Source organism: Sturnira hondurensis, unplaced genomic scaffold (genome assembly GCF_014824575.4).
Source record: "Sturnira hondurensis isolate 20B ecotype Veracruz unplaced genomic scaffold, ASM1482457v3 Scaffold0000780, whole genome shotgun sequence".
Classification (NCBI taxonomy): Eukaryota; Metazoa; Chordata; class Mammalia; order Chiroptera; family Phyllostomidae; genus Sturnira; species Sturnira hondurensis.
The window spans coordinates 23103758-23130695 of NW_028073411.1; the positions used below are offsets into that span (position 1 = coordinate 23103758).

General features: G+C 53.4%; 1 protein-coding gene across 4 annotated transcripts; it reads right to left on the bottom strand.

Moving 5' to 3' along the window:
- Positions 1–1786: 1786 nt before the first annotated feature.
- Positions 1787–26776, bottom strand: SIRAL2 (SIR2 antiphage like 2). 4 transcript variants are annotated; one of them, XM_037049593.1, is made up of 9 exons: positions 26638–26776; positions 16638–16692; positions 15723–15978; positions 12433–12654; positions 10245–10373; positions 8841–9126; positions 7907–7939; positions 6582–6659; positions 1787–3050 (listed from the first exon to the last, which is right to left on the bottom strand). In XM_037049593.1, exons 2-9 carry the CDS (start codon positions 16682–16684, stop codon positions 3031–3033), a joined length of 1071 nt encoding a protein of 356 aa, XP_036905488.1. In that variant the 5' UTR covers positions 16685–16692; positions 26638–26776; the 3' UTR covers positions 1787–3030. The 4 variants fall into 4 exon arrangements, with proteins under 4 accessions (XP_036905488.1, XP_036905508.1, XP_036905497.1 ...); XM_037049613.1 differs by having other exon boundaries at positions 15723–15975; positions 26638–26775; XM_037049602.1 differs by lacking the exon at positions 26638–26776 and adding an exon at positions 25970–26181 and having other exon boundaries at positions 15723–15975.
- Positions 26777–26938: the final 162 nt, after the last annotated feature.

Sequence of the window (26938 nt, forward strand, 5' to 3'; positions counted from 1 at the left end):
TGTTGCTCACTTCCATTGAGGAGTGTTTAGGCCTCGTTCCCGTAGGTGGTTTCCTGTGAGAGTCAGCTTTGAATGACTTGCAAAAATAGGGTACATGTTTGTACCATAGTTTTCACTTCCATTTTGAAAGCCAGAAAAATTTTGAATTCCACATCATCTTCATTCTGGTCTTGCCTTGTTCATTTAAGTAATCTTTAAAGGATACTCTTGGTTTCTAAATATACTAGTTATAGGATGTTGACCCTGGGTTTTATGAGAAATAATTTCAGAGGAATTGATGTCAATATGAAAATATCAATTAAAATATTCTAATTTCAAACGTCTCCTAGTTTTATAAGCAAAAAATTAAGGAAAAATTGAATTATGACTGCTCCAACGTAATCTAAATTTTTCTCAATGTAATTTGTTAGGAAGGACATGAACACAGGTGTGCCCAGCTGCCTTCTCCACTTAATTCATTGTTAACAGGTGGGAAAGAAAGCTGCGTAATTGTCAACAGTACTTGACTTCCATTCAGAACGGACTAAAACATTTCCGGGTGCTGGCAGTCTTCTGTTTAAGATTGCTCTGGGCCCAGGAGCTACCAAGCGAGGAGTAGCCTCCTGAAGTAATGGAACTACTTCTGAACAGCACTCATTGTTTCAGGTAACAACCCACTCTGTGCCCAAGAACTTAAGTCCCAGGCCTTGCTTCCTGCCCTCAGCAGCTCATCTCTGTGAACCGAAGTGAGCAGAAACCACTCTGCCGGTCCTTTGTCCTTGTTCCAATACTGGCAATACCATCTAAATCCCCGACGTCCTCTGCCTGAAAAACATCAGTGTAACATTGTAATGTCCCTTTAGTGCCACTTGAGCTCAGTGTCAACCCTCACCTTTTCCTGGGCTGCTCTCATAACCTGGAGTCAGACTGCCAATTCTAAAGCAGCATCCCCACCCCATCCTGAAGCCACCTTGCTGTTGAAGACAGTTAGAACCCCTGCACAATGGGAAACATGGGCTTGGAACACCACGTTCCCCCCCAAAGGAGGAACCTAACAAAATAGTTGGTTTACACACATTAAATGGTTAAGAACTACATAAATATTGTAGTAAACATGGCACTTTATCTTGAAAGCACCCTGAAGTTGGCCTGTGAGTGGGCATCACTAGGCTCAGTGGTGGAAGGGGAGAGTCCGGGGACCTGGCAGTGTCAGGGCTGGCGCAGGTGCACTTGCCGCAGTCGGCGCATCTCCACACAGCTCTGCTCGGCTGGGTACAGTTGTCTAAGGGCCCAAGAGTAAGCAGATCAGGCTTTGGTGAGACAGCAAAGAGCGTATTGTGTAATCGCTGTGTAAGTTTAAAATGTGACCTCGTGTTTCTCATGGACAGCACTGTACATAAGCAAAGCTAGTATGCTAGATTGTTTCTCCTTTATCAGTCATGTTGGAATGTCTACACGTTAAAACAAGTGTCACAGCAGAACTATGGACAGATCCGCTCATAACAGCAAGGCCTGCGTCCTCAGCATGGCTCAGAGCAGGTCTTGAACTGACTCTGTGTGACTTTTCCAGGTTCCTATGTTTCATGTCGTCTCTGAGCTTGTAACCTTGCCATACCCTGTGTCGGCCAACTTGCAGATTCACAGAGCCATCCCTGGTTGCACTTTGTGAGTCTTTAAAAAACAGTTTGTAATTGCTTTTTAAAAACCTGAAACACATTCAAGTAATCACCTGATTTCACAACTGAGTGACAACTGATGATAAAAAGTCTCATTAAACAAATTAAAGCAAGCTTTGTCATAACTGAGGAAAAGTTGAGCACATAGAGTTAAAGTTAAAATTTTATTTATGACCAGAGTAGCATAAAGTTTGTTTTTCATGCTTCGAAAAGAAGACAAAGGTCTGACACGGGTCTCTGGCTTATCTCACTCCCTACACCCCAACCTTCTGTTTCTTGGTCTTTATACCTGTGGGGAGCTCCAGCGCCAGCAGTGGGAAGGGGCATAGTGCTTGACAAGAAATGCCTTGTGAAAATAGCCTCTGAAACAGAAACCAAGAAGGGCCTTTGCTGTTCACAGAGCAACTCCCTGCACGGGCACTGCAGACGGCAGAGACAGCTGCCGGGGCCCCGGAACATATCTAGTGTTGGCGTCTCTGGTGCTGCAGTCCCTCCCTTCACAAGGTCTGCCTACCACCCTCTGTGAATCCATTCATGGGGCCGTGGAAGGGGGTGTCAGGAGATATGTATAGAGAGGCTGGACTTTGCCCAGCCTGGGACAGACTTGAAAAGCTTGGAATTTATACTCTAGCTAAAAGTTGAAAGCCTGGACTGTGCTCCACTTGTAACTTCACAGTTACCAGCTGCAAAGTGGACATACACAGCTCAGAACCGCACTTTTGAAAAGGTCCTCCTCTGTTTCTCCATGACTTTGTTTCTCGCGACAGTTATACCTGTCATTCTTTGGAACTGAAGTTATAAAAGTATGGAATTCCAAAGAAGCCCTATTGATCTAGTCACTCTTTTAAAAGTCATACCACTCTCACTGGGAGAGTCAATACCTTGAATATTCTTTACTATAAAACAATATAACAAACACCTGAAAAGTTTTTTCTATAGTAATAGATGTTTCTGCATAAAAATTGTAAAATTTAAGAGTCTAGTTTTTTATTTTCTCTTTGGCAACTACTGTTGCTTGGACAGTCTTCACTCTCTCCCTTTTATTAGAAAAACCCACTTTGACAAAGGGGGGGTGTCAGGTGGGAGCCCAGAATACCAGGCACCTTCCTTCTGCCGAATGGGCCCCTGAGGTAGTTGTCCACCGACCCTCACATAGGACACCTGAAGTGTGTGCATTTCACCCCTCAGGCAGCACCCGGGGGACTGTCACCCAGCCTCCTCAGGCCACACCCCCACAGGTCTCTCTCAAGGAGCATGACGATTTAGAAGTGAGGATCCATGTGGGGTTCTCTGAACATCCCTCATCATTCAGGTGCAGCACTGTGGTCACAGAAGGCTGGTTTTCAAGTTGCAGGTTTTATTGGTTTAAAAATTTTCAAGATGCTCCAGCATCATCTGTTTAAACAAAGAAAGGAACACCAAAATGTTAAGGTTCAGTTTCAAAAAGTATTTGCCATAGGATTTCTATTTTGGAAAATTTAAGTTTTTCTTTTGTGCTAAAGACTCAGAACACACCTCCACAGTGGAAACAGTAGCCATGGTCCAGAAATGGCCACGGAGGGGTTAGTACCATCAGGGGACATTGTATTTACAAAGACATGCAGAAATCTCTACCCATAAACATGGGTGCTCTCTCCCTTCTTGGGGCACCAGGGGTAGGGGGCAGTTTCAGCACATGTAATGGAGTATGTTCAAGTTCAAAGACAAATGAAGCTCAGCCCACACAGATGGGAGCCCAACATGGTCCCCTCAGCTCTCCAGCCTGCAGGAGTGGCCAGCAGCACCAAGAAGATGGACCTTGGTCTCTCTCACCCACATGCAGAACAGGACAAGCCTTCTGCGGGCAGGACCAAGCACTCTGTCTAAATAGGTAGCTGCTGGATGGGCACTGGCAACAGGTGGGCCCGAGGATGGCGCTGCACGGCCTGCTCACTGCTGCACAGCAAGTTCCCAGGCAGATGCCTGGTCCACACACTCCCGCTCCGAATCCCCACCGTAGGGGGAAAGCTGCGTGTCTGCAGCAGCGGTGGAAACCACCACCTGGGCCTGCCTTTCCAAACACCTGCTGGCGCTGAATACCCCTTTGGAAAAGGACCTCACCTGGGAGAAATGACTCAAAAGCACAAGTCTTGTGTGTTTTTACTCAGTCTCCACCAGCTGAATTCACAATCCACATATTTGCTACAAGACTTGGAAGAATTTTATACAAAATGCTATCATAATGGAATTCTAATGACTATATGCTGAAGTTGTACAAAACACAGAATTTGTGCAAAATCGAGGTGAAAGCCTATAGAATCTGCTGCAGTCGTAGCTCAGCCATTTTCCCACAAGGTCCCCAGTACATGCTCCCCTCCACCCACCAAAGACAGCAAGAGGCCACAGCCTTATCCGTCTCCTGCCAACAGTCCTAACTCAGGTTACCACTCACTCTACAAGCAGCTGTTTTAACAACTGCTTTGTTTGTTGACTTTCTTTGATTACATGTTACTTGTATTCATTATGAGTCTTTTTATTTACAACAGACTATTTCAACAGTACATGATCCTTGTGTTGTAGAAGAAAATGCGTATCGCAGTATGGCTCACATGTATCCACTGAGAAATTAGTTTACATGCTAAATAAGCCACTAGCAGGGTAGGTAAATGCTTCATGGCTCCAAAAATTCTTGGATTACTATATAGGTGTTTAAGAGTGTTTTGCTGAGGTTTTCTTATAAAGTAGTAAAAAATAAACTCTGGCCCAAGCTGGTGTGGCTTAGTGGATTGAGCGCCAGCCTGTGAGCCAGAGGGTCACGGGTTTGATTCCCCAGTCTAGGGCACATGACTGGATTGCAACCGGGTCCCCGGTAATGGGGGGCAGAGGGTACGTGCAAGACAACCACATATTGGTGTTTCTCTCCCTCTCTGCCTCTCTTCTCTCTGGAAATAAATAAAATTTTTAAAAAATAAACTTATCTGAAAACCCTACATACCAGTGTTTTCAGGAATGAAGTAGAGTCAGGTACCCAGAGAAGAGTCTGGTTTGTCTAGAGATTTAAAAAGATATTAGTCATAAAATGACAATGAGAAAGAATAACTCAGAAAACAAGAGCCCCTAGAAATTAACAATAACACTGTCAAAATAAAAGTTTAACCCAAAGGCTAGAATACACTTTTGAGAATCTCAGATTTTGAAAAAATGAAAGTTAAAACATCAGAGAAACCGTAGACTGTGGAACTCAATCTAGGAGACCTCAACTAATGTGAAGAAAGAGGGGAGAGAAAACCATGGATTATTCCAGAACTGGAGAAATGAGGGAAAAGTGGAGTGAGGAATATAAAAGAATCCACCTAAATACATCAATGAAATTTCTAACCAAGAAAAAAGATCCTAAAAGCTTCCAGAAAGGAAAGCAAATAAAAGGTCACCTACAAATCACTAAGAGATGAGCTGGCATCAGACTCTCTTCAACAGAAAACCTGGACACAAAACTGGACCCCAAGGGGACATTACGAACCAAGAACCTACACTCCAACCAGCCACGGGGCATGAGGACCAGGCAAAGAGGCTGCAGACACAGCAGCCCCGGGGCACCTGGGCTGCGGGGGGGCTCCGTGAAGACCTCCCAGCAGAATGGATGGGAGGCAGGAGAAGGAAGACCTGCCAGTGATCCAGGACAGGAGGGTGACCAGGGAAACCAGCAAACAAAACAGACCAGAAGGTCAGAAGACATCTTGGGAGATGAGGGGCCCTGTGTCAGACAATACATACGTTAAAAAATATTGTGAAATGTAATTTTTGGACAAGAAAGGGAAAAGAAATCTAGAAACTCCTCAAAAAATACAAAGCACAGGGAATATGCAACAATCAAAAGAGGAACATAATTAGTGGAATCTGAGGAAACACTTGACCTTGATATGAGAATATGTCTTGCCACTGGCACAGAAACTGGGACACTGGGTCCATTAACACAGCACACAGCTGGCTAACTGGGGAAATATTCCCACTGGGTTTTTTTAAAGATTATTTATTTTTGAGGGGAAACAAAGGAGAGAAAACATCAACTGGCTGCCTCTTGCATGTCCCCAGTTGGACCTGGCCTACAACTCAGGCATGTGTCCTTGCCAGGAATCTAACTGGCAACCTGGTGACCCTTTGGTGCGCAGGCTAGTGCTCAACCCACTGAGCCACACCAGCCAGGGCATTCCCATTGTTTTAATAAAGTGAGTTTATTCTCCAGCTTGGAGATGCAGCCTACAGCCAGACTGAGGGCCAATTTTCTTCAGCCCCGTAGCGATGGAGATCAACATAGGTGACTTAGAGAAGTGAGAGGGGGAAGGGGAGGGGAGGAGGATGGACCATTACAGGCCAGCTTCACACTGGGAAGCAGGAATAAGCACATCACTTAAAGGACGAGGACTGAGCCACTGTAGGAGGTGAGGGAGGGGACAGGACATGAGGGAAACTGCCTTCCTGGAGCCAACAGAGGTTATCTACTGAAACAAAGAGTTTAAGTCACTCTCCGCTCATAGAGGCAACATAAAACAAATGATTTAAAATGGTCTTCTGTGGGGACTGAGGTGTCCTAAGTCAGGAGAGTGGGCACCCCTAGGTGGTGGGGAAGCGACTGAAAAGCTGTGGAGCTTCCCGACAATGTTCTGTGTCTGGAAAGGGATGTGATTACATCGATGTATTCGCACTGTGAAAATTCACTGGCTGACCTCAGAATCGGGGTACTTGCCCTGTATTTTCTTCAATGATGTGTTAACCCAAATGAACAGAAGTGTTGAGGAGCAGGTCCCTCGGGTGGTTTGAATAGCCTGTGTCATGCCTCACTCCTTCCAGGGACAAGGACAGTAAACAAGGTGCTATGGCCACAACGCCCACAAGTTAATTAGGCAAACCTGCAGAAGCTCCCAACACAGAGCTCAAAACATCTGGTACCTGATTGTCGGAGTTGTTTTGAAACTTCAGTTCCGTTTTCTTCTAACTTCCTCTTTGCACAGCCCTGACATGCTTTCCCTGAAAGATGAAGACACTCATTAAAAAGCTTCTCGTCCAGGACCTGGCTGGGTAGCTCGGTTGGTTAGAGCATCATCCCAATATGCCAAGGTTGCAGGTTCAATCCCCAGTCAGGGCCCATACAAGAAGCAACCAATGAATGCATAAATATACATAGAACAAATCGATGTTTCTCTCTCTAAAATCAATCAATCAATCATCAATAAATCAAAAGTTTCCCTTGCAGAACCCACCCTCCACAGAGCAGTACACTAGCCTGGTTTACTCCAGATGACATCTACCAAGATAATGCTTTTTCAGAAGAGGAGGGTGCTGAGGGTCATGCTGATGTGAGCGCACAACCGTAATGAGTGTGTCCTTTCACAGGAAAGCAGGCAGACGCGGAAAGCTGAGTACAAATATCGTCATTGCTGAACTGATGGCCCCCACACTCACAAGTTTCATATTTGGGTCACTGAGCCCTGCGGGCCCCCCCTCCATAGCCAAGGCCCTCCTGACCAACAGACCGACCAGCATGGGGAAGGCCACTGTCAAGCTCACCCAAGGAGGATGCAGGTAGCCAGCGAACTCGGCCATACCTCATTAATTCAGAAACAGGCAGAGTTAAGCCTAGCAGAGAAAGCACAATTATACTTCAAATACGTATTAAATAGAAAACTATATATGAAAGCTTGAGAGCCTTTGCGATGAGAATTTCAGAAAGGGGAGGGTCAATCACCATGTCTCAGGCCGAGTGCGCTCACAAAACAGAAGTTTGTCCTGATTCCCCTGGACTCTTGGTTGGGGGACAGGAATTATTCTCAGGTCCGTGTTTGACAAACTGCCTCCCTTGTAGAACGGAGGCCCTTCACCCTCTTCCCTGTGGCAGGGACCGTCCCACAGCACTGCTGTGTCTCATCTGTGGTGCAGATGTGTTAGCGCAGGCTAAGTATTTACTTTTTTAATATATTTTTATTGATTTTGAGAAAGAGAGGAAGGGAGAGAGAGCACTGACTAAGAGAGAAATGCCAATCATTTGCGCCCCAAATAAGGATTGAACCTGCAACCTAGGCATGTTCCCTGACCAAGAGCCGAACCTCCAACTTTTCAGTGGATGGATGGCACTCCAACCAACTCAGCCACCCAGCCAGGGCACAGGCTAAGTATTTAACTTGCAGACATTTTTATGATTTTACAAATAGTGGCAGGAACACAATAGAATGTGTAGAGGCAAAAACCAGTCTGATAAAATTCAAGATCTGCCTTACCCAACGATGTGGTGCTGTCCACTCGGTCAGCGTCTGGGGAGAAAGGAAAACAATCAGCAGACCGGGCCTTCATGCACCCCAGCCGGCCGGCGTGTGACAGAGCGCAGCTCCCTTCTCCTCTCTTAGCAAGAAGCCGACTACTGCCCTCGTCACACTCTCACTAATGGAAACGCCGCTTACATGGGCCCGCTTTACTCGTTACTTATGGAAAGGGCTCGGGGGAAATTTAGGGGCTGGGTCATTGTGCATCCGTCACCCACGACCTCAGTGTCTCCAGTCATCACAGTCACAGCTGGTCAGATCCAGCTGTCTGTCTCTGTGCCGAATCCAGTGCCCTGCGTGCGTGAGCCTCCTGTTACCATCCAACGACAGTCGGCACGGGCTTCTCCACGTTCGCTGTCGTCCATGATTTACAGCAGCAACTCAAAGCTGCCAGTCGCCCGCATGTGGAGCCGGCCAATTTAAGAGTGACTCAGTGATCCTGGTCGCTCCTGACAGGTGAACCGCCCCTGACAAAGGGCCAAGGAGTGTTGGCTGCCCACGGCTGAACTCGGAAAAGGCATGATGTAAAAGTGCCTTTTGAGTGTCCCTGCAGCTCGGGACAGGGTAAAGGTGTGACGCCCTTGCAGGACTCGGGCTTCTGGTCTCGGTCGGCTCGCCCACAGCGTGCAGGGTGCCTGGCACAGCCCCGTGTGCAGCTCCACGTGGGCACTGCCTTCGGCTCACGGACCCCGCCGTCACGGCGGCCTTCTGTTTTAAAGTACACAGAGTCACTTTTGGAAAATAACTAAAGGCCCGGTGGGTTTCATGGTTAAGTACACTAAGATCTCACTTTTATTTTGTGGTATGTAAATTATGTCTCAAAAAAGGAGGGGGGCACTGGAAGGACCCTCCGGGTGTCGTACACAGCAAAGTGAACAGGCTCCCCCCGTACCTGGACTCCACTGCTTGCAGATCTGCGAGGCCAGGTCCTGCACGTACCCCGGGAAGTGGTCAAAACTGGTGCCGTAGGACACGACCTTGATCCCGTGCAGCAGCATGTCGGCCTGGTGCTTGAAGAACTGGTCCTCGCCCTCCTTCAGCACGACCATGTAGTGCTCCAGGTCCACCTTGTTCGGCACCGAGTACAGGAAGAGCGCTTGGAATATCTGGTCCCGAAGGGTCTCCCCGCAGCCCATGAACAGGAAGGACTTGGTGCGGTACAGGTTCTGGAGCACCTCCTGAGAAGCCAACCGAGAAACCAGCTGCTCAGCTGATGGACAGCAGGCCCAGCAGACCCGCAAGCCACAGGACTGTGCTTCCGAGTCACCACCGCCAACAGCCTTTCCCAGAGCCACACTGACCAACAGTCAGAGAGGCAGCGCCTCTTCCTCTCTGGCCAGGATACCTGGCCGGGCCCCAAGTCAGCATCCAGGGCACATGCACCCAAGGTGGGGAAAGCCAATGGGCCACCCTGCCCACCGGGCCTGAGCTGAGTGCACTCACTCCGACCTGTCACACACGACTCTAAAACACACAATAAAGGACACTGAATGTCTCGGTCCACGACTGCCCGGGCCACGCCCTGAATCAACTGTCTCAGTAGGTCACGGGTAGGAACCTTCGGGGGGTGGGGACTGGTGTCAGGAGGATACAGTTTGGGGAGTGAGGACAGCAGAGCTGAGGCAGGTCCAGCAAGGGACCCAAGGGAGTGAGCACAGGTGGGGTCCCTTGGGCCTGCAGTGGAGACCCACCAGTTTGGACACCCCATGTCTCAGAGGACATCAGCTCATGTGTCTCTTGACCCAGGACACATCACTGCAGCACCGAGGAGCCTCAGCTACCCACCCACACACCACACCTGGCCATGTCCCACAGGTGGCCCAGGGCCAGTACCGAGGGGCCAGCCCCAGCCCTGGACTTGCAGGGACTCGGCGAAGACCCTGTGGTTTCTCAGCACCAAAGGAGTTCACAAAAAGTGGGGAAGCAGGTGTCTGCTTTGTCTCTGGCATCAAGGAAACCTCTCAGAGAGCGGGATTTAAAACTAGGATCTGAGAGCTAGAGGGAACGCTAAGAAGAGAGAGGAGGCACTGCTGACAGCCGGACACGCCAATGAGCAGAAATGACAAGGAGGGAGGGGTGGCCTGTGGGCCTGCTCGTCACCCTGAAGAAACACAGCTGTCCCTGGGCAGCTGAGTCATGACTGGTGACAAGGTGTCAGATGGGACTGAGGCCACGAATGACATGAGCACCGGCCAGCAGCCGTGTGAGCTCCAAGGGCAGCAATGCCTGGAGGCTGGGGAAACACCCTGCCGCAGCGTCCCCAGGGTACAGGCAGCGCCGGACCAGGTGGCCGTACCATCACTTCTGGGTCTTGAGTGACATCCTTATATCCCGAGGGGTCCAACACCATCCCACAGGGGTCTGTGTACAGGCCGTGGATGTGGAGAACTCCATATTTCACATGGCCTCTTGCCCACTGAAGGACCTGTCAAAAATCAAGCCCAGAAAAAGGCAACCTGTTATTATTGAAAACAGATATAAGAGGGAATGTCTGAATTGGATGCATGGTTTTTCAGAGCTACTTTGACAAGAGTAAGAGAGACGCTTGCACCAATAATTACACCTTTGAAACCTAAGAGTAACTCTGCTGTTGGCACTCCTCCCTCCCGTCACGTCGCATCGGAAAGAACCGTGAGAGCCTGGAATGCGGAAAACACCCTGAACACCTGGGACCCAGCTGGCTGGTGACACTGACCACTTTGGGGGGTCATGAGGACTTCCGTGTCGGAAGTCAACTGCTGTATTTCAGTAACCGCTGTGTATACGGCGTTTAACACCCGGAAAAAATTTACGAAAGAAATAACGTATTGACTGCCCTACGCTGATGTCCACTCAAGATCCAGAACAAAGGTCCTTAAAAAGACACGCAGGGTGGATGTCCCTTTTCCCACTGGGGCTTTTGCCTCAGCAGGCAGTGCTGACATATCAGACAGACACCAACAGCTCGAACACAGAACCAGCAGCTGAGCAGCTAGAATTCTGCCACACACATTTGTATTTATTTCCAGAGACACCATCTGCGACAGCGAGGAAGTCTCCCAGGTGGGCCGGTCGCTCTAGCATGTGAGCAGGTGTCCTGTTCAGAGGTGCAGCTGTACCAGGGGGCCAGGTTGGCAGCCCCAGTGCCACCCTGCCAGGACAGCCTGTGCCCAGGGTGTGTGCCTGCAGCCACCTAGCACACGTTCCTGGCCAAGCTTTGAGAAAGGGGGCCGAAGGGGAGCTCTCAGGGTGCTGCCGAGCCCCTGCCCGACTGGGGTCCAGGTGACCTGTGCTCATGACAGCTGCCAGCACGCAGAGCCAGGCTGAGGCCTCCCCTGGCGGGGGGCGGGGGGAGATGGACAGCTGAGCAGCAGCGTCTGTGAGTAGTGATAATGCACAATCTTTTTTTTAAAGATTTTATTTATTTATTTACCTTTAGAGAGGAAAGAGAGAGGGAGAGAAACATCAATGTATGGTTGCCTTTTGTGCGTCCCCTGCTGGGAGTTGGCCTGCAGGGAATTGGCCTGCAACCCAGGCATGTGCCCTGACTGGGAATCAAACCGAGATCCTCTGGTTCGCAGGCCTGTGCTCAATTCCCTGAGCTACACCAGCCAGGGCAATAAACATAATCTTGAAGCACACACGAAAAACGGAAGAGACGGAATGAAGGAATATAGTCACGTCCAACCTCACTGATAAAAAAAAATAAAAATGCAAAACATCTCCCTATCCTCTGGGTGAAATGCATTTTGTTTCGTCTTTTAGTGACACCACGTGTGGACAAGATGCAGGAAGCGCACCAGGCAGCCCCTGACACGCTGTGGGTCTGGTCCCAGAGCATCGTACCAAAGCAAGTCTCACTCTCTGCTGACAGAGGTCCTGCCTTCAACTGGTACAAACGCACACCTGTGAAGCGCAAGGAAAGCGAGGTCTGCCTGCGCTCCACACCCAGCCAGTGGGACTACAAACCTTTCTGGAAAACAATTGGTGGTTTATATCATCTGTCTTTGAAAGTCATACCCTTTGACCCTAAACCTCTTCTAGGAATTTATGCTGAAGGAATACACAGACACAGAAGTGTAAGGATTTTCAATGCTGAGTTACCTGTTTATAAGAATAAAGGCTGGTCAACAACAGGAGAGGACTCCCAGTGACGACCACGATTAGCGAATGCAGAGGAGACAGCCCTGCAGATCCTCAGGGCAGAGCACGAAAGACCAGAGCAGGCAGTACGAAGTGTCCAGGCAAGTGAGGGCATTACCCCTCCCCTGGAGCAGCCCAAGGAGGGGCCAGCATAAGCTCAAGACCAAGTTTGGGCCGTGTTTCACTGGAGAGGAGCGTGGAGGGCTGATGGCACCTTTCACTATGAAAGGTGACCCCCCCCTCCGCCACCCCACTGCAGAGACGAACACCCGTTCCACACCCACAGTGCTGCCCACGCTGGCGCCTTTCCCTTCCACCCGCCCCCAGCCCGAGGCCTGAGGCCCGAGGCCCGAGGCCTGTACCTTGGTCTTGTCCTTCAAATCCAAGGACTCCATGGGCTTGTTCTGCTGCTGCCCGAAGATCTCCAGCAGGTTGTCGTAGTTGGTGGTCAGCACCATCGTGCCCCTCTCCATCAGGCTGAGGACAGACTGCAGCACCAGCGGGTTCTGGATGTGCTGCTCCAGGTCGTCGAAAACCTCCATCAGGCAGTCCTGGAAGAAGTTGGGCTTGGGGTCGCCCGTCCGCTGTGGGAAGGTGGACTGGGAGTTAGCAAAAGATGTCCTCTCTCAGCCACGTGAGCAGCCACCCAGGTGACACTCCGGGTGCTGCGGATGGCGGGGTTGGGGGGCGGCCGACCTCGTAGTATACTAAGCTGTAGAGGAGGGAGGCATTAGTGATACATCAAGGGTGCTAAATGCTTTGGGGAAAGCGAAGGCGAGAAGGAGGGACAGGTACGGCCAGGGCACAGGGGGCTGGGACACAGGCACAGGGAGGGGCCTCTGCAGAGAGAATGCCCTGCAGCAGGAAAGACAGGCGCCAGGGCACCGCCAGGGCACCGCCAGGGCACCGCCAGGGCACCGCCAGGGCAGCACAGGTGGGAGTGCGGGCGAGCGGCTGTGTCAGCAGGTGAGGTCAGAGAGGCGATCCAGACCCACATGCTGTGGGGCCTTGAAGACCAAGGGAGAGACTTCCCTCTGAGAGCGGCTAACTACTTGTCTTCCCCTCAGTGGGGACTAGGAAATGGTGTGTCTTTACGGCATCTCGAATTAGTGGCAGACAGTGTGGCACACACCTCTGAGATAGTCCACAGGATGAGGACCAGGTGTGGCCTCGGGCTGGTGTGCCAAGGGTCACCAGTGGCCTTGGCGACCTGCTTCAGTGGCTGGAGCCAGGCTGGGGGGGACTTGTGAGGAGGAGGAAACTCGGTGAGCCCTTCTGAAGCGCTCTGCCGTGAGAGGCGGGGTGAGCAGGCGGGGCAACTGGGAGGATGCACCCCCATGAGGCCACCCCTCGCCCAGCCACCTGCACCAGGACGGGCGAGGCAGTGCGTTCATGTGTCCATGTGCCCATGTGTCCATGTGGCGCACCTGTGCCCGCCCTGCCTCACCATCACCATCTGCCTGAGCAGCCGAATCCATCCCTGTCCCTGCTGATGTCAGCCGTCATGAGACTCCCAGATTATCTCTGGTGCCATGGCTCTGGGCACTCCCTTCTCTGACACCCTCCCCAATCTTGAAAACGCTTCCAGTGTTCCCACTGGATGTCATGGGTAAATCTCCACATCTCCATCCTCACCTCTGTCCCCAACAGAAATCTGCCCCCCAGGTCCCCGGACCAGCGCGGGGGTGGGATGGCCCTGATCATTGTTAAGGATGTCTGGCTGTCCTTCTGTTGTAGTCTGTGCTGGCCTCAGGTCCACTTAGGGGACCCTTCCTGCACCATGGCCTCCATCCGTCTCCTCCAATAAGCTGGTCCCAGCCTGGCCATCACGCCACAGCCGCACCTGGGACCTCACCATCAGGAGCCTCTCCGGAACCCCCAGTCCAGTCTGTCCCCCATCTGACCAACTTGAGCACCTGCAGGCTCCCAGGACACTGGCCACCCCATTGCAACCTGCAGGCCACGGACCCCGCTACAGCTGACTTTGTCACTCATGCCGTTGCTGGCCAGCTGTCTCCCGTGAGCAGCTTAGAAGATGCTACCACGGGGCTGACCCCTTTAGGCTGGTAAGCTTCCAGCCTCCCCCACCTCCTCCACTTTGCTGAAATTCATCCCCAGCAGCACCCCAATCCCGAAATCCCAGCTCCCCACAGACTGACTCCTTTCCTGCTCCTGACCTGCTGAACACAGGTAGGGAAAACACAACCCTTCTGAATGGCTGCATTTCACCTCTTTTTTTTTATGGAAGTTTTAAAAAATATGCAAAAGTAAGGAGAAGAGCAGAATAAAGCTCCAAATATGCATCTCCTGGATTAAGCGAGCAGCAACCCACCTGGCCTTTCTCCAAAGGAAGGCCCTGATCGGGACGGCCGGGGTCTGCCCGGCAGCCCTGGGACACTGCTCTGTCTCCTGACGCCGCCCCGCTCTCCCAGGACAGGGCCTCGAGCTCCGTGGAGGATCAGAGAGGAACCGTTCTCAGCTTTGCGGGCCGGCCTCCATTGCCACTGCCCCACTCTGCGCCACAGCGTGCAAACCATGGGCGCGGCCATGCCCCACAGAGCTTCGTGCACAGAACAGGCTGCAGGCAGGTCAGGCCCGCCTGTCCGTCAGCGATGCTAGCTGCTCCTCATCGACCAAACACCCAGTTCGGCCGTCACCCAGCCGGAAACACTTCCCAGACTTTGGCACAGCTGGTTCTGACCACGTGCGGCCACCACAATGAAAACAGAAGTGGCTGTGTGACTTCCATGGCAGGCCCTTCCCACCCACTGGAGTCAGTCCCTGCAGGCGTGAGGTTCTGGCCCAGAGCACAGGCTTCGAGGTGCGGTCGGCACAGTGGGCAGACAGCAGTGGGTTCCCAGACAGTCAGGCTGCCACTCTCCCAGGGCCATGGGTCTCTCTGTGTAGTGGCCGAGCCAAGCCTTGCCTCACCCCTCCTGACTCCTTGTCCATGCCCGCTCCTGTGCCAGCCCTCCAATGCCTGCTCCCCACCCCACTCCTCAGGTTGGATGCGCTGCTTCAGCGAAGACAGGTGTGGCGAGAAAAAAGCAGCCCTGTGCCCACCACAGGGTCTGGGGTCCCACACTTGCCCTGGCACTGCGGCTCCCCTATGCAATGACAGCCTGGCTGCGCACCCCGGTAGGACCGACCCCACTCCGCACCAGCCCCGACTCAAGGGCCTCACTGGGTGCTGGTCTCTCTCAACACCAAGTGCTTCTCCCCCACTAGGTGTCCCCCAGCAGACAACAGAGCTACGACTTCTCCATTTCCCAGGGCTTCTGGGAAGCACCTGTCACCCGAAGACATGTGGCTGCCAGCCTAGACCCGAAGCGCACTTTCCAGACACCCCAGCACTACGCAGTAGGCAATCCTAAGCTCATTCCCAAAGCAGCCTGCTGCCGTCCTGGACACAGCCTCACACAGCCCGGCTCCAGGGAACCGGGGCGGTTATCTGGGGAGCTCACACTCAGCCCCGAGGCCTAAGGAGACAGCATTCTGATGGACTTAAAGGGTCCCGGCTTATCAGCTGACTCTGCTGAGAAAAGATGTGTGTAGGCTTGTTGAAAAGTAAATGCTGGAGTGACAGACTCACCAGCCTGGCGCAGAGCCAGTCCCCCCATGACCCAGAAGTGCTTGTCTGCGAAAGACTCACAGGTGACATCTTCCGGATCAGATCGTGGGCCACAACCAGCAGGTCCCGGTCCTTCATCACTTTCCTGCGGAAGCGAGCGACGTCCCAGGGGTGCAGCACCTCTAGCTGCTCCGCAGCCTCCAGGACGGCCTCCAGGCAACTCCTCCAGGAGCGGAGGGCGGGGATGCCCGGAGCCACCGCCGCACTGACACCGGTCCCCATCACCAGGAGCAGTTCCTGCGGCTGTTTCTGGATGAGGCTTTTTAAAAACTTTCTGCTTGAAAACAAGGGACGAAGAGAGTGGAAGTCAACAGGGAAATATCGAGACCCAATATCGAGATGGCAATGCCATCAGGAAGGTCTGTGCTGCATCTGGTAGGGTGCAGCCTGCCCCAGACACTCAAACGCTTCCTTCAAGAGGAAGATCGTTCCCTTTGCTGTTTCACCTGGTCTGGCCTCATTTACCTGGAGTCCCGCCCCTGGGGGTTAAGCGCACCTGTAAAGGATGTTTATCACTGAACAAAGCCCAGCCATTCTAATGCTTTGAAGGTGCAAAGAGCTTGTAAACAACTGCGATGGCAGAATGGTCCCTGCCTCCCAGGACAGGTGAAAGTCCCGGCAGGAGGCTGATTTTCTGCCACCCGCCAGTCACAGCCCTTTCCGGGGTAAAGGGCCTCCTGCTCTCCACCACTTGACAGCAGAGGACCCGGCAAAGCCCAGCACCCTGGCCTGCATGGGACCCCCAATCCCTGTTGCTTGATGAGACCAGGCTATGGTCCCTTCCTTGGGCAAGACAGCTGGCTTCTGGGATGTTTCTGATGCTGGAGCACAGGTGAGCACACAGCCTGAGACCCTGTCCTGCCCTGTAGGTGCTGAGCGGCAGGAGATGGGTAACAGATGTTACAAACTGCACGGAGGCGGAATTCACTTATTTACCTTGATTTTTGTTCACTTCTATTTGTTGTCTTCTCCAGCGAATCCATCTGTGAATCTAATGAGAAAAGTCAGTCAGAAGTGGCTTCTATTTCCCAGGTAAAAGTTCTCCTATCAGTCCCCTGGAAGAGAGTTAAGGCTGGAATTAAAAGCAAAGGTCGCCTTAACCTGGGACACCTGGAAAGCACCAGCACAAAAACCAGACACCCATGTCTCCTCACACTGGGGACCTGCCAGGCCAAGAGAGGCTCAGATCCAGACTCTGCCCTCGGCACAGGACAAGAAATGAGGGGAACCCGCCGCGTCCAGGCGCCGCAGCGCCCCGGTGCCGCATTCTCCCGCCACCGCTTTCCGACCCTGTCCCAGAAGAGCGTCCAGCTGGCGCGAACACAAACCCTCCCCTCAGAGGAAGAAGCAGCGGTGCACACCACAGCGGAGGCAGAGCCGTTCCTCAGGGAGGTGTGTGTGCTCCCTGGGGTGCTGACCACTGCCCCCCCGAGGCGGCTAGTGACACTTCTCAGCAAGTCTTCCCAGGTGCCCTCCACTCCCGCCCCCCATGGCTCGGGTGAAACCCAGCCCAAAGTAACCACCAAAGCCCAAGGTCAGCTCTTCACACGCACAGAACAAGCACTGAACCCGGCTGGGTCTCACAGTCAAACCGCCTCCACGCCCTTCCCTGCACCCGGAACAGCACCTCTCTCCCTAGTGCCAGAAGCATTGACTGGAAACAGGAAACTGCACAGGAAAAATGCAACCTGAAACGTCATAGCCCTACCACCAATGCACAACAGCTGCTACTAACATCCACGTATTTCCCTCCACATTTTACTGGAACTTTTCAATCACTGGAGAGCGGAGTTCACATCCCACTTTCCCCACCTGTTAGAATGAAAGCGTCTCCCGCGTATTAGGAAAACCATGCGGAAATGCCAGTGTGATGGCTCCTTCCCCAGACCCGTCTCACCAGAATGCACCCATGCCCCCAGCGCAGGGCACAGCCATAGCCATTTGACTACCGGATCACAGTTTTTGTATCTTTTGAAATCCTCTCCTCGGGAGAGGCTTCCGAGCAGCAAAACTGCTGGGTCAGAGACGGCGAGGGTTGTGGCGCGTGTCCGCCCACGGCCAGCGGACCTGGTGAGCGCCGCTTTGCCGCACCCAACGTGCACGGCTAGAAAACCGCCTTTTCTCAGACGTGGGATCTTTTTTCCCTCAATTAGAATCAGGTCACCTAAAATAATTTTCCAGGGCAAGAAAACACAGCTTAATTGGTGTATAAGCATCATTACATTTCACAGGAAATGGGACCCTAAGACTATCCTCGAAAACATTTACACTTTGTACACTAGATGCCACCCCAGGGCAAAGGGCTCGGCGCTTCCATCACACCCCAAAGGTGTCTGTGACCTCCTCCCCAGGTGTGAAGAAACCGCAGTTCCCAGGCGATACAAACGCAGCTCACAGAAGCCACCTGCCCAGGGGACAGCTGTGTCAGGGCTGGTGCTGCGCCCTCAACCTCCCTGCTTCCCTCTGGGGCATGACCGTCACAGCCGCCAAAGGTCAGACCATTCCGCTAGGGCTGTTGTTGGACCCCCCTAGCTGTTTTCTAAGGAAAGTAACACTCTGGTTTTCCACTGGATAAGCAACCCCAGCCCAGCCCTGGGCTCCACCAACTCACCTAACTCTTCACCAACCCTGTTTAACAAGGAGTAAAATAAGGCCTCTCGCTAAAGGACCCAGGGTGGACGGCTGGGGACCGTGAGCGGTGCTCTGGGAGCTCGAACTGCCAAGGCCGAGAGTCAGGCTGTGGCCTGCGGCTGAGTCCGCCCTCCACACACTTCCTGTCTTAACCTCTCGTGCAGAGCAGGACTCAAAGGATCACTCCTACTCACCCTCTTTTTTATAAAGATTATTTATTTATTTATTTTGAGAGAGGGGAAGGGAGGGGGAGAAACATCAATGTGTGGTTGCTTCTCAAGTAGACCCTACTGGGGACCTGGCCTGCAACCCAGACATGTGCCCTGACTGGGAATCGAACCGGCGACCCTTTGGTTCGCAGCGTGCCCTCAATCCACTGAGCTGCACCAGCCAGGGCCCTCTTCTTTAAATTGAATGGTTGGGGTGACCCTGGTTAATGACATTACACGCACATATTTCCGGTGCAGAGCTCCATACGCGACACCCATACACTCCACCGTGTGCTTGATTTGAGAGTTAATGTGAGGTGCCTACCCATGCACTAACCCACTGCCCTCATCTCTGCCCCCCAAATAATTCACATCACTTTGAAGTGGTCACCCCTCCCACGGGAAATGGCCTTTTCTCTCAGCCTTCTCTACGCAACTCCATTTTAGAATCTTTCTAATCAGCCATTGGTCACCCGAAGACTGAATAACTGCCCAAAATTGCGTCCGTGGTGCAGACTTGAAAAACCTAGCTCTAGTTCTTCCATTACAGTGTAACTACTTTCAGTTCTCCACATATGTGTGGTTATACTGACCGGTTGAAAACTAACGTTGCATTTACACATCTGCAAAAAAGTACAAACAATTCAAACTTCATGGGCTGGACTTACCTCCATCCTAAGTAACTTCAAGGGTTCTCAAAAGAACAAGTCATCACCCCGACCTAACCTAACTGAGCACCCCCGTGGCAGGTGAGCACCCACTTCCCTGCTTCCCTGCTTCAGTCACACCAGCTCCGCCCTCAACAGGCAGACAGCCTCAACTTTAACTCTGCCATCTGCCCTGAAAGGTCCAAGTCGCCAACGTGGGAAGCACCCAATTAGCTGCGAATTCAACATAGTGACCCAGGAGCTGCACTGCTGCTGGTACGGAGACATCCCAGTCCCCCTTGGCGTGCGGTCAAAGACAGCACCTCATTTCCTGTTCCCTCAGCAGTACAGGCACCTAGAAAGCACCCCAAATCTCTCCTTGTTTTTAAACCAAGGGCCACTTGGGAAATACCCAAAGCAGTGCGTACCAGATCCCAGAAGTTTCAAATGGGCAGCAAGCAGGGTTCTGCTCCCTCCCCCAACACCACTCTCCCAGGGCAATCCCACCCCAGAAGATGGCAACAAACGCCTCCAAGAGCTTTAGGAAGCTGCATCTTCTGGTTTCCCTGGTGACGAAGTCGTCAGCCCCTGAAAATTGCAGCCCCTGAGCCAAGCCTTCATAGCAACCCATTTTTTTCGGGGGCCTATCAGCATTTTCTGAAAGCAAAATCAGGCCCAACACAGATTTGTACAAGCACTTCCTGTTCTTGTTATCGAAAGCCATGAAAAGAACTCCTAACAGGGTATTTTCTGCTTAAAATCTGAGACCCGGAGTGTTTTATGCACTAGCTCCAGAGCAGCCAGAGACTGCCTTACTCTCTGAACCCCCAGCTTCTAGCACTAAATAAACACTCATCAAACTGAGGGCTGATGCAACAGAGAATGAACTACAAGCACCAAGCTTGTCACCTGCAGCTGTCCAAACAACCCCCCTCCCTCCCAAACCCCACTGTGCCAGGCAGCACACAACCACCCCTGGGCCTCTAGTAACCATGCCCTGGCCCAGTCCCTCACCCACCGGCTCTAGGCTTGCTCATGTGACTTTTTGGCCAATGAATATCAACAAGCAAGCAAGAGTTCAAGAAGCACTTTGACACCGGAGCCTGCCCTCTCTTGGAACTGTGTCTTGAAAAGCCCCATCCAGCCTCCTGGGAGGGTGAACAGGCCAAGGCACCCGAGCTGACAAGCCAGTGCCACCCACCCAACCTGTGACAGGCTACCTGGGGCTACCCAGTGCCAGTCAAGGAGCCAGACGACCACATGGCACGAGCAACGGCAGCAAGGCCAGCCAGAGACCTGCTGAATCTGGCCAAGGTCCTGACCCCAGAACTAGCGGGTGTTGGGAATGCTCATGACCACCACCCTCTACACAGGCACGGGGGTGAGAGGACAGAAAAGGGAAAAGACAAATGTGCCAAGAAACAAAAAGGAAAATGAACCAGTGAGTGAAAGAGTTCACGAAGGTTTGAGGAGGAAGGGGAGAAAAATGTCAAGAACAGAATTACTGTCCTGGCCGAGTGGCTCAGCTAGTTGGAGTGTCACTCCCTAAACCAAAAGGCCGTGGGTTCGATTCCCGGTCAGGACACATGCCTAGGCTGTGGGTTTGGTCCCCAGTTCAGGTGTGTATCAAGGGCAACGGATCAATATTTCTCTTTCATATCGATGTTTCACTCCCTGTTTCTCCCTCCCTTCTCCTCTAAAAGTAAATAGATAAAATCTTTTTTTAAAAAAGGACAGTAATGATTAAATCAGCATAACAAAAACCTAAAACTACTTTCTTTACAAACCACACTTTCACTTTACGCACACAAACCAAGAAGTTTCAAGTCTGTGGGATCCTCAAAAATATCCCAGAAAAGCCCCCCCCACCCCCTTTCTGCAAATGAATGGCCATGTGCGTTCCCGTGCCAGAGCGGGGAGATCCCACCTGAGCACAGTGAAGAGGCGACGAAGACACAGGTGAGTCCGGGCCTCCTGCACAGCGGGGGAGGACATAACAAAGAGTCACCGATGTTTAAAACGGTGGCTCTTAACTCCCCTGCAATCAGTCACAGAGTGATGGAATAAGAGGCCCCAGACCGTGAGGGAACAGTCACACACTGGTTGCCAAAGTCAGGGCCACGCAGCAGGCCACCACCATCAGCATTCCTAGGACCGCTCTGCTCCTGGCCCAGAAGGAACCCATGGAAGAAACAATGTGTCAATGGGCTGCTCACAGGAGACCCAAGATTTGCAAATGCCAGTTTCAGGTGTAATCCACGCAACTAACTAGAGTGGCTCAAACCATCCACTGCACTCTGGGGGCAGGCCCCGCCCAGCACCTGGACACCGACACACCCAGGACACACCCAGGTCCTGCACAGCGGCACCCCCATCACTCTGGTTGGAGCCCCACAGATGGCCCTTTCCATGGAGATCTGGCTCCCGTGGAGATGGGGAGGGGCCGCAAAGCAGAAAATCACTGGGCAGCAAGAGTAACTTCTCCTGTCATCTAACGAGCACACACCCAACCACCAGCAAACCCCCTGTGGCCTGGCTAACATGCTTCCTCAGAGTTTGGTTAGGATGACTAGGTTCATTGGACCTGGAAACACAGCACAAACAAAGGTGAGCTTCCAGAACCAAAGAGACAATGACCCTTCCCCCCACCCACGGCAGCACGGGCCCTAGGGCGGGGGAAACACAGCATCTGGGGTGAAAGAGACACCGCTTCGCCCTTGGGAGAACTCCTGGACCTCAGTTTGCAAGTCTGCCCCCAGGGAAGGCCGCCCTGCCCCACCACCGCAGGGCTGCGCAGACCGCAGCGTGCAAACGCACAACAAAACGTTTGCCTGTTACTATGAACCACGTCAGCTGCCAGCACATCTCCCTCAGCCACAGCCGGCTGCCAAGGCAACCCTTCGAGGCCGCCAGCGGAACCACGTACTATAATTTAACCACGGGGCTGGCAAACCCTAACCCGGGGGCCGTTACTGCTGGGGGGTCTTTGGAATGAATTGCTTTCTTCAACTACAGAAAACACAAAACCAGGAACACACACTACTTCAGTCCAAATGGGAAAATAGTTATTTTGTAGTAATCAAAATGTGCTCATTTGCTGCTTGAAACCAGTGCCTCAAATAGAGTTGCCCGGGCATAAACCAAGAAGATAACAAAAACCCACCACAAATAAAATATGTAAAGGTCACAGTTTAGTTCAAATACATTAATTACTGACAGCTTTTGTGCCCTGATTAGATTCAAGGGAAAGCCCTCAGCGATTCACGAGCCTCGTCTCGTTTAACCCTCTCGACGGCCTGTGAAGCGGCCGCTGTGACGCCCACTGCTGACCCAGCCAAGGCCAACCGACGTGCACCCCGCCTAAGAGGCCAAGGTGCTAGATTCAGCTTTGCCCTCCCATTAGGGATGCTCGGAATGGCAAACACGCACACGACAGTTCACAAGGAACCCTGCCAATCACTGAATCATCCGCTGCTTTACAATTTGTCCATCAACTGTGACACGCTGCGCAATTCAAACACACATGTCCCTTAACACTAAGCCAGTGACGGTGGGACACACTGGAACAGAGGTCACAGGCCAAAGGGAGGCCACTTCCTGGGCCGAGGGGCACAAGAGATGCTCCAGAAAGTAAAGCTCCACCTGAAACGAGGCGTCCCTGAGCTGGAGGGGTCTGAAAGGCAGCAGGGTCACAGAGGCGAGCACGAGGCTGAGAGGTGTGACTAGGTCAGGGTCCCCAGAATTAGGGGCAAGCTGGGAGCCCAATGCTGACTCCCATTCTGTCACCTTGCCACCATCCCGGGCGTCACCTGGTGCACTGTGACTCCAGAACTTCACCTAAGGCCCTAATTTCTACCTCCTTCGCCACCAAACCTTTCACCACAGCCCCAGTAACACTTAACCTGCCTGACTAACCAGCGGCAGTCAGCTAATCAGTCGACCCCTGCCGGCTCCCCAATCCCGTAGGCGGATCCTCTGGTGACTGCGGGAAGGCGCCTCGGGCAAAACAACATGCTCCGGACAGTTTTCTACTTGGCCGCTGCTGGTGTTATCACACTGTCTCAGCGAGGGCTAGGCAGGGAACAATGCCACCATTCAAAAGGATGTCATGCTCCTGGCAAGGGGACACCTTGAGCTTCTGTGGGAAGACGTGGGATCTTGCTGAAAGAGCCCAGCCTTAGAGGGTGAGCATCCGGGTACTCCTCATACAACTTAACCCGGAGTCAGCTACAATCTCGGAGCCTGTTTCCTTTATCTGCACAGAGGGAGTCTCTTGCCCCTCGTGGGGCTGCTGGGAACACTGAAAGGGACATCTAAAGGAGTAAGCCCACCACTGTCCTTGCCTCCGAATCAGAGCCCTGGGCTTCTGCCCAAGTCGGTGCTTCGTGGACAACTTTTTTTAATCCCAAATAAATGTGTGTTGCCTCTCAAAAAAAAAAAAAAATAGTCTGCCTCCCACTAGACTCTCTGTATGTGATGAAATACACTTAAAACACTCCGTGAGCACGGCCCTGTCTCAGTGCACCTGAGTCCAGACCTGACCTGCATCCCTCCGAGTCTGGTCCTGAGTCTCTCGGCCACACCCTCTGTCTCTGCCTCAAGTCATCTCCCAGCCGAGGGCCTCCCCGCTTCCCTCTCAGCGCCGGTAGTCCCACACTGTCTCCAGAGGGACACTTCTGACACAACACACCTGAACTTGTCTGTCTTTCTAAGGGCATCCCATGTCCTTCGGGAACCCGCCCGGCTCCCACACTCTCCAGGTGCTGTTCCCCTTCTGTCCTGCCCCACCGGCTACGCATGCAGGTCCCATGTGGGGGCCACAGTCGCCCTGAGGAAGCCCAAGGGGACCACCCACCCTAGGGGAAAAGGACAAAACCTCATGAAAGGGAGTAAAAAGTTCCCAATGTCACTCCCCAGACAGGACACTGTAATCTCACAGAGGAAAAACCGCAACCCAGTCTTCCAAGTCCATGCCGAGGAAGCCGAGGTCCCCACTGCCACCACCCGGTCCAGGTGGCCACCATCTCTCACGTGCTCTTGCTTCCTCCAACAATTCTCCTGCAGCCCAGACAGCGACAGTCCAGAAGCACAAAGCTGTCATCGGTCCCCTCCTGAACCCCTTTAGCAGCCTGCACTGCCCTGCCAGACCCCCTCCAGGCCTCCAGACGGGTTCCTGCTTCAGTCCTGACTCGGTCCTGACGCCCCTCACCTACCCCCTTTCCTGCCACGCCCCAGCTACAACCCCACTCTGCCACCCTCCTGTTTCCCCCACTCCCGTCTCCCCTCCTCCAAGCACCTCCCTCCCTTGCCTCCACTGGCCAGCTCCCCTCTTCCTCCAGCTCTGTGCTTGGTCCTCACAGACTCAGGCCAACGACAGAGGCTGTGATTCCAGCAAGGGCCAAGGGCACAGTGGGCCTCAGGAAAAAAGCTGGATTCGCCTCATTTAAGAGTCCCTGTAACTCCACCGGAGAGCCTTTTTCCTTTCCGGAAGCAATTCCTCTCCAACCACCCCAGAATGAATCTACACTCCAGCCACACTTCTAGGTTTCCAAAATCCGGTGTGCTTCACAGCGCACCTCCCTAGCAAACTTCTTTTCAACCTCAAGGTTTGGGGATCGGTTCACCCGTCTCCTGTCACTTCCTCCCCTCCGGAAGCCCTCCTTACAGCCCTTTCAGGAATCCACACCCTGCCCCCCAGCCAAATTCAAGGTCACTACACGGTTACTACCTCCATGTCAAACCATCCTTCTTTCTTCCTCACCCTGCACAGGCCCTGAGAGCGGGAGCTGAGCTCTCTCTAGTTCCTCTGCCAACTCCGCAAAACTATCAGGCACTCGAAAAAATGTTAGTTCCAGGAGTGGAAAAAATTAAGACAAAGAGACAACCTCAAGGCATCCTTACTTGCCCTAAGTCCCTCACCTACTTAGTTCTCCCTCCCTGCACCCCATCAGCTCTGACTCCAGACTCCCACGGGCCACTAGAGTCTCACCAAAGAGCATTAAAAGTTAACCACTGTCCCGGCTCTGGCCTCAATGCAGCAGAAAACGCAAATGCAAATGCGGGCGCTCAGCTCACTGCCCTGCTCGGTTACAGAGGGTCATCAGGTGACCTGGTACTCGCCTCTCCTTTTACTCGTGCTGTCATCCACGATCCACACGGCCCCGGAATACGTTCACAAACGCCTCACGGGTCCAGGGAAATCAGGTATTAGAAACCCGCCCGGAGACCCGCGTGGAAAGGGAGCCAAACGGGGACCGAACTTGGGAAGAGGATATAGAGGGGCAGGGGAGAAACTGAGGGTCGGGAGCGGGTCCAGGGACCCAAGGGGCTAGGGAGAGATGGCACCAAGGGCCTGCGCGGTCCAGGGGGGATTCTGAGGCCTGGGGGCGAGGATATCTTGAACGGTCTCAGGGATCCTGAGCGAATCTTTTGGGGGTTTCTGGAACCGAGGATTCTGAGGGGTCTCGGGGCCCTGTAGCGGTGGGAGGTCGTCTGGGGAAAATCCTGAAGGGTCTGGGGTTTCGAAGAGTCCTCGGAGTGGCAGGGGCCAAAGGTAGCCGGGGTCCCCGACAGGCCCAGGGGGCCGGGGCGGACCCGGAGGGGTTCTCGGAGAATGGGGTTCTCGAGGGAAAGGGGAGCTGTTGGGAACCGAAGTCTGCTGCCGAGGTCGTTGGGATCGCCCGAAATCCCGAGAGTGTCAGGGGCCCGGAGGCCCCGAAGGGGCCGGAGCGGACCCAGAAGTTCTCGAGGTCCTAACTGGCCTCTCCAACCCGCCTCTCACCTGCGGCGCCGCGCAGACGCTGGTCGGAGCTGCGGCTCCCACCGCCTCCTCCAGCTCAGCAGTCCCGGTCTCCCTGGGCTCCGGCGGCCGCACGCCGCCGGCGCTGGGCGGGGTCAGGCGGGAGCGGTCTGCCCCGAGGGGCTGCGCGCGCACCCGTGCGGGAGGCGGCGCGGACGCTGGGCGCCTTCAGCCGCGACTCCCACGCCAGCCCGCCGCGGCGCCGCCGCAATGCCTTCCCTCGCGCGCCCTCCCTCGCCGCGCCAAGGTTCCGTCCCGAAAGCAACCGCCCTGCCGGGGGAGGAGCCAGGACTCGCGTTCCGCCCAGAGCCACCGGCCCCGCCCCCACTGAGGCCCCGCCCCCGCGGAATCTGGGGTGCAGGTGGATAGTGCACGCAAAGAGACCACCCGCTTCCAAACCTTTGAGTCCCAGTCTGTGCCCTGCTCGCCGCGCGTTTCGGGTTTCTCATCTGCAAAGCGGGGTCGGCGCACTTTGCTGGCATGTGGCGAGTATTCAGTGCGATCGGGAGCGCCCCTCTGCAGCACCCCTGCGCAGTGCTCGAGCCCCCGAGCCCCCTCCAGTCCCAAAACGCGCCCCGCTTCCCAAACATCCCCGCCCACTAAGACCGCCAGTCCCCTCCCCCAGCCCCGCGTTCTTTCAGAGTTCTTACCACTCTCCGAATGACGTTCACTTATTTCCTCTCTCCCTTGAGACAGCCGGACGTGTGTGTCAAGTACACCCCTAGTCCCCAGAAGCAAGAACGGGACAGGACACGCAGCTGGTGCCCAGACGTCTGTTTATGAATGCGTGCGCGTCCTCCTGCTGTGCTTCCCCCGTCAAGAAATAATCCTCCTAGGAGGCTGATAATGGGGGTCAGCTTGGGTTCGTCCCTCAGGCCCTATGACCTGTGGGCTATCGGTGCCCAGGTTCCGGGTCTGTACACTGGGGGCGGGTGCTAGGTCTGCCTCCTG

Coding starts and splice junctions, on each gene's coding strand:
- SIRAL2 (XM_037049593.1), bottom strand. CDS start 16,684: ATGGATTCGCTGGAGAAGACAACAAATAGAAGTGAACAAAAATCAAG. Junction 15,979..16,637: donor AGAAGTGAACAAAAATCAAG/GTAAATAAGTGA, acceptor CTTGTTTTCAAG/CAGAAAGTTTTTAAAAAGCC. Junction 3,051..6,581: donor AAAACAACTCCGACAATCAG/GTACCAGATGTT, acceptor TTGTTTAAACAG/ATGATGCTGGAGCATCTTGA.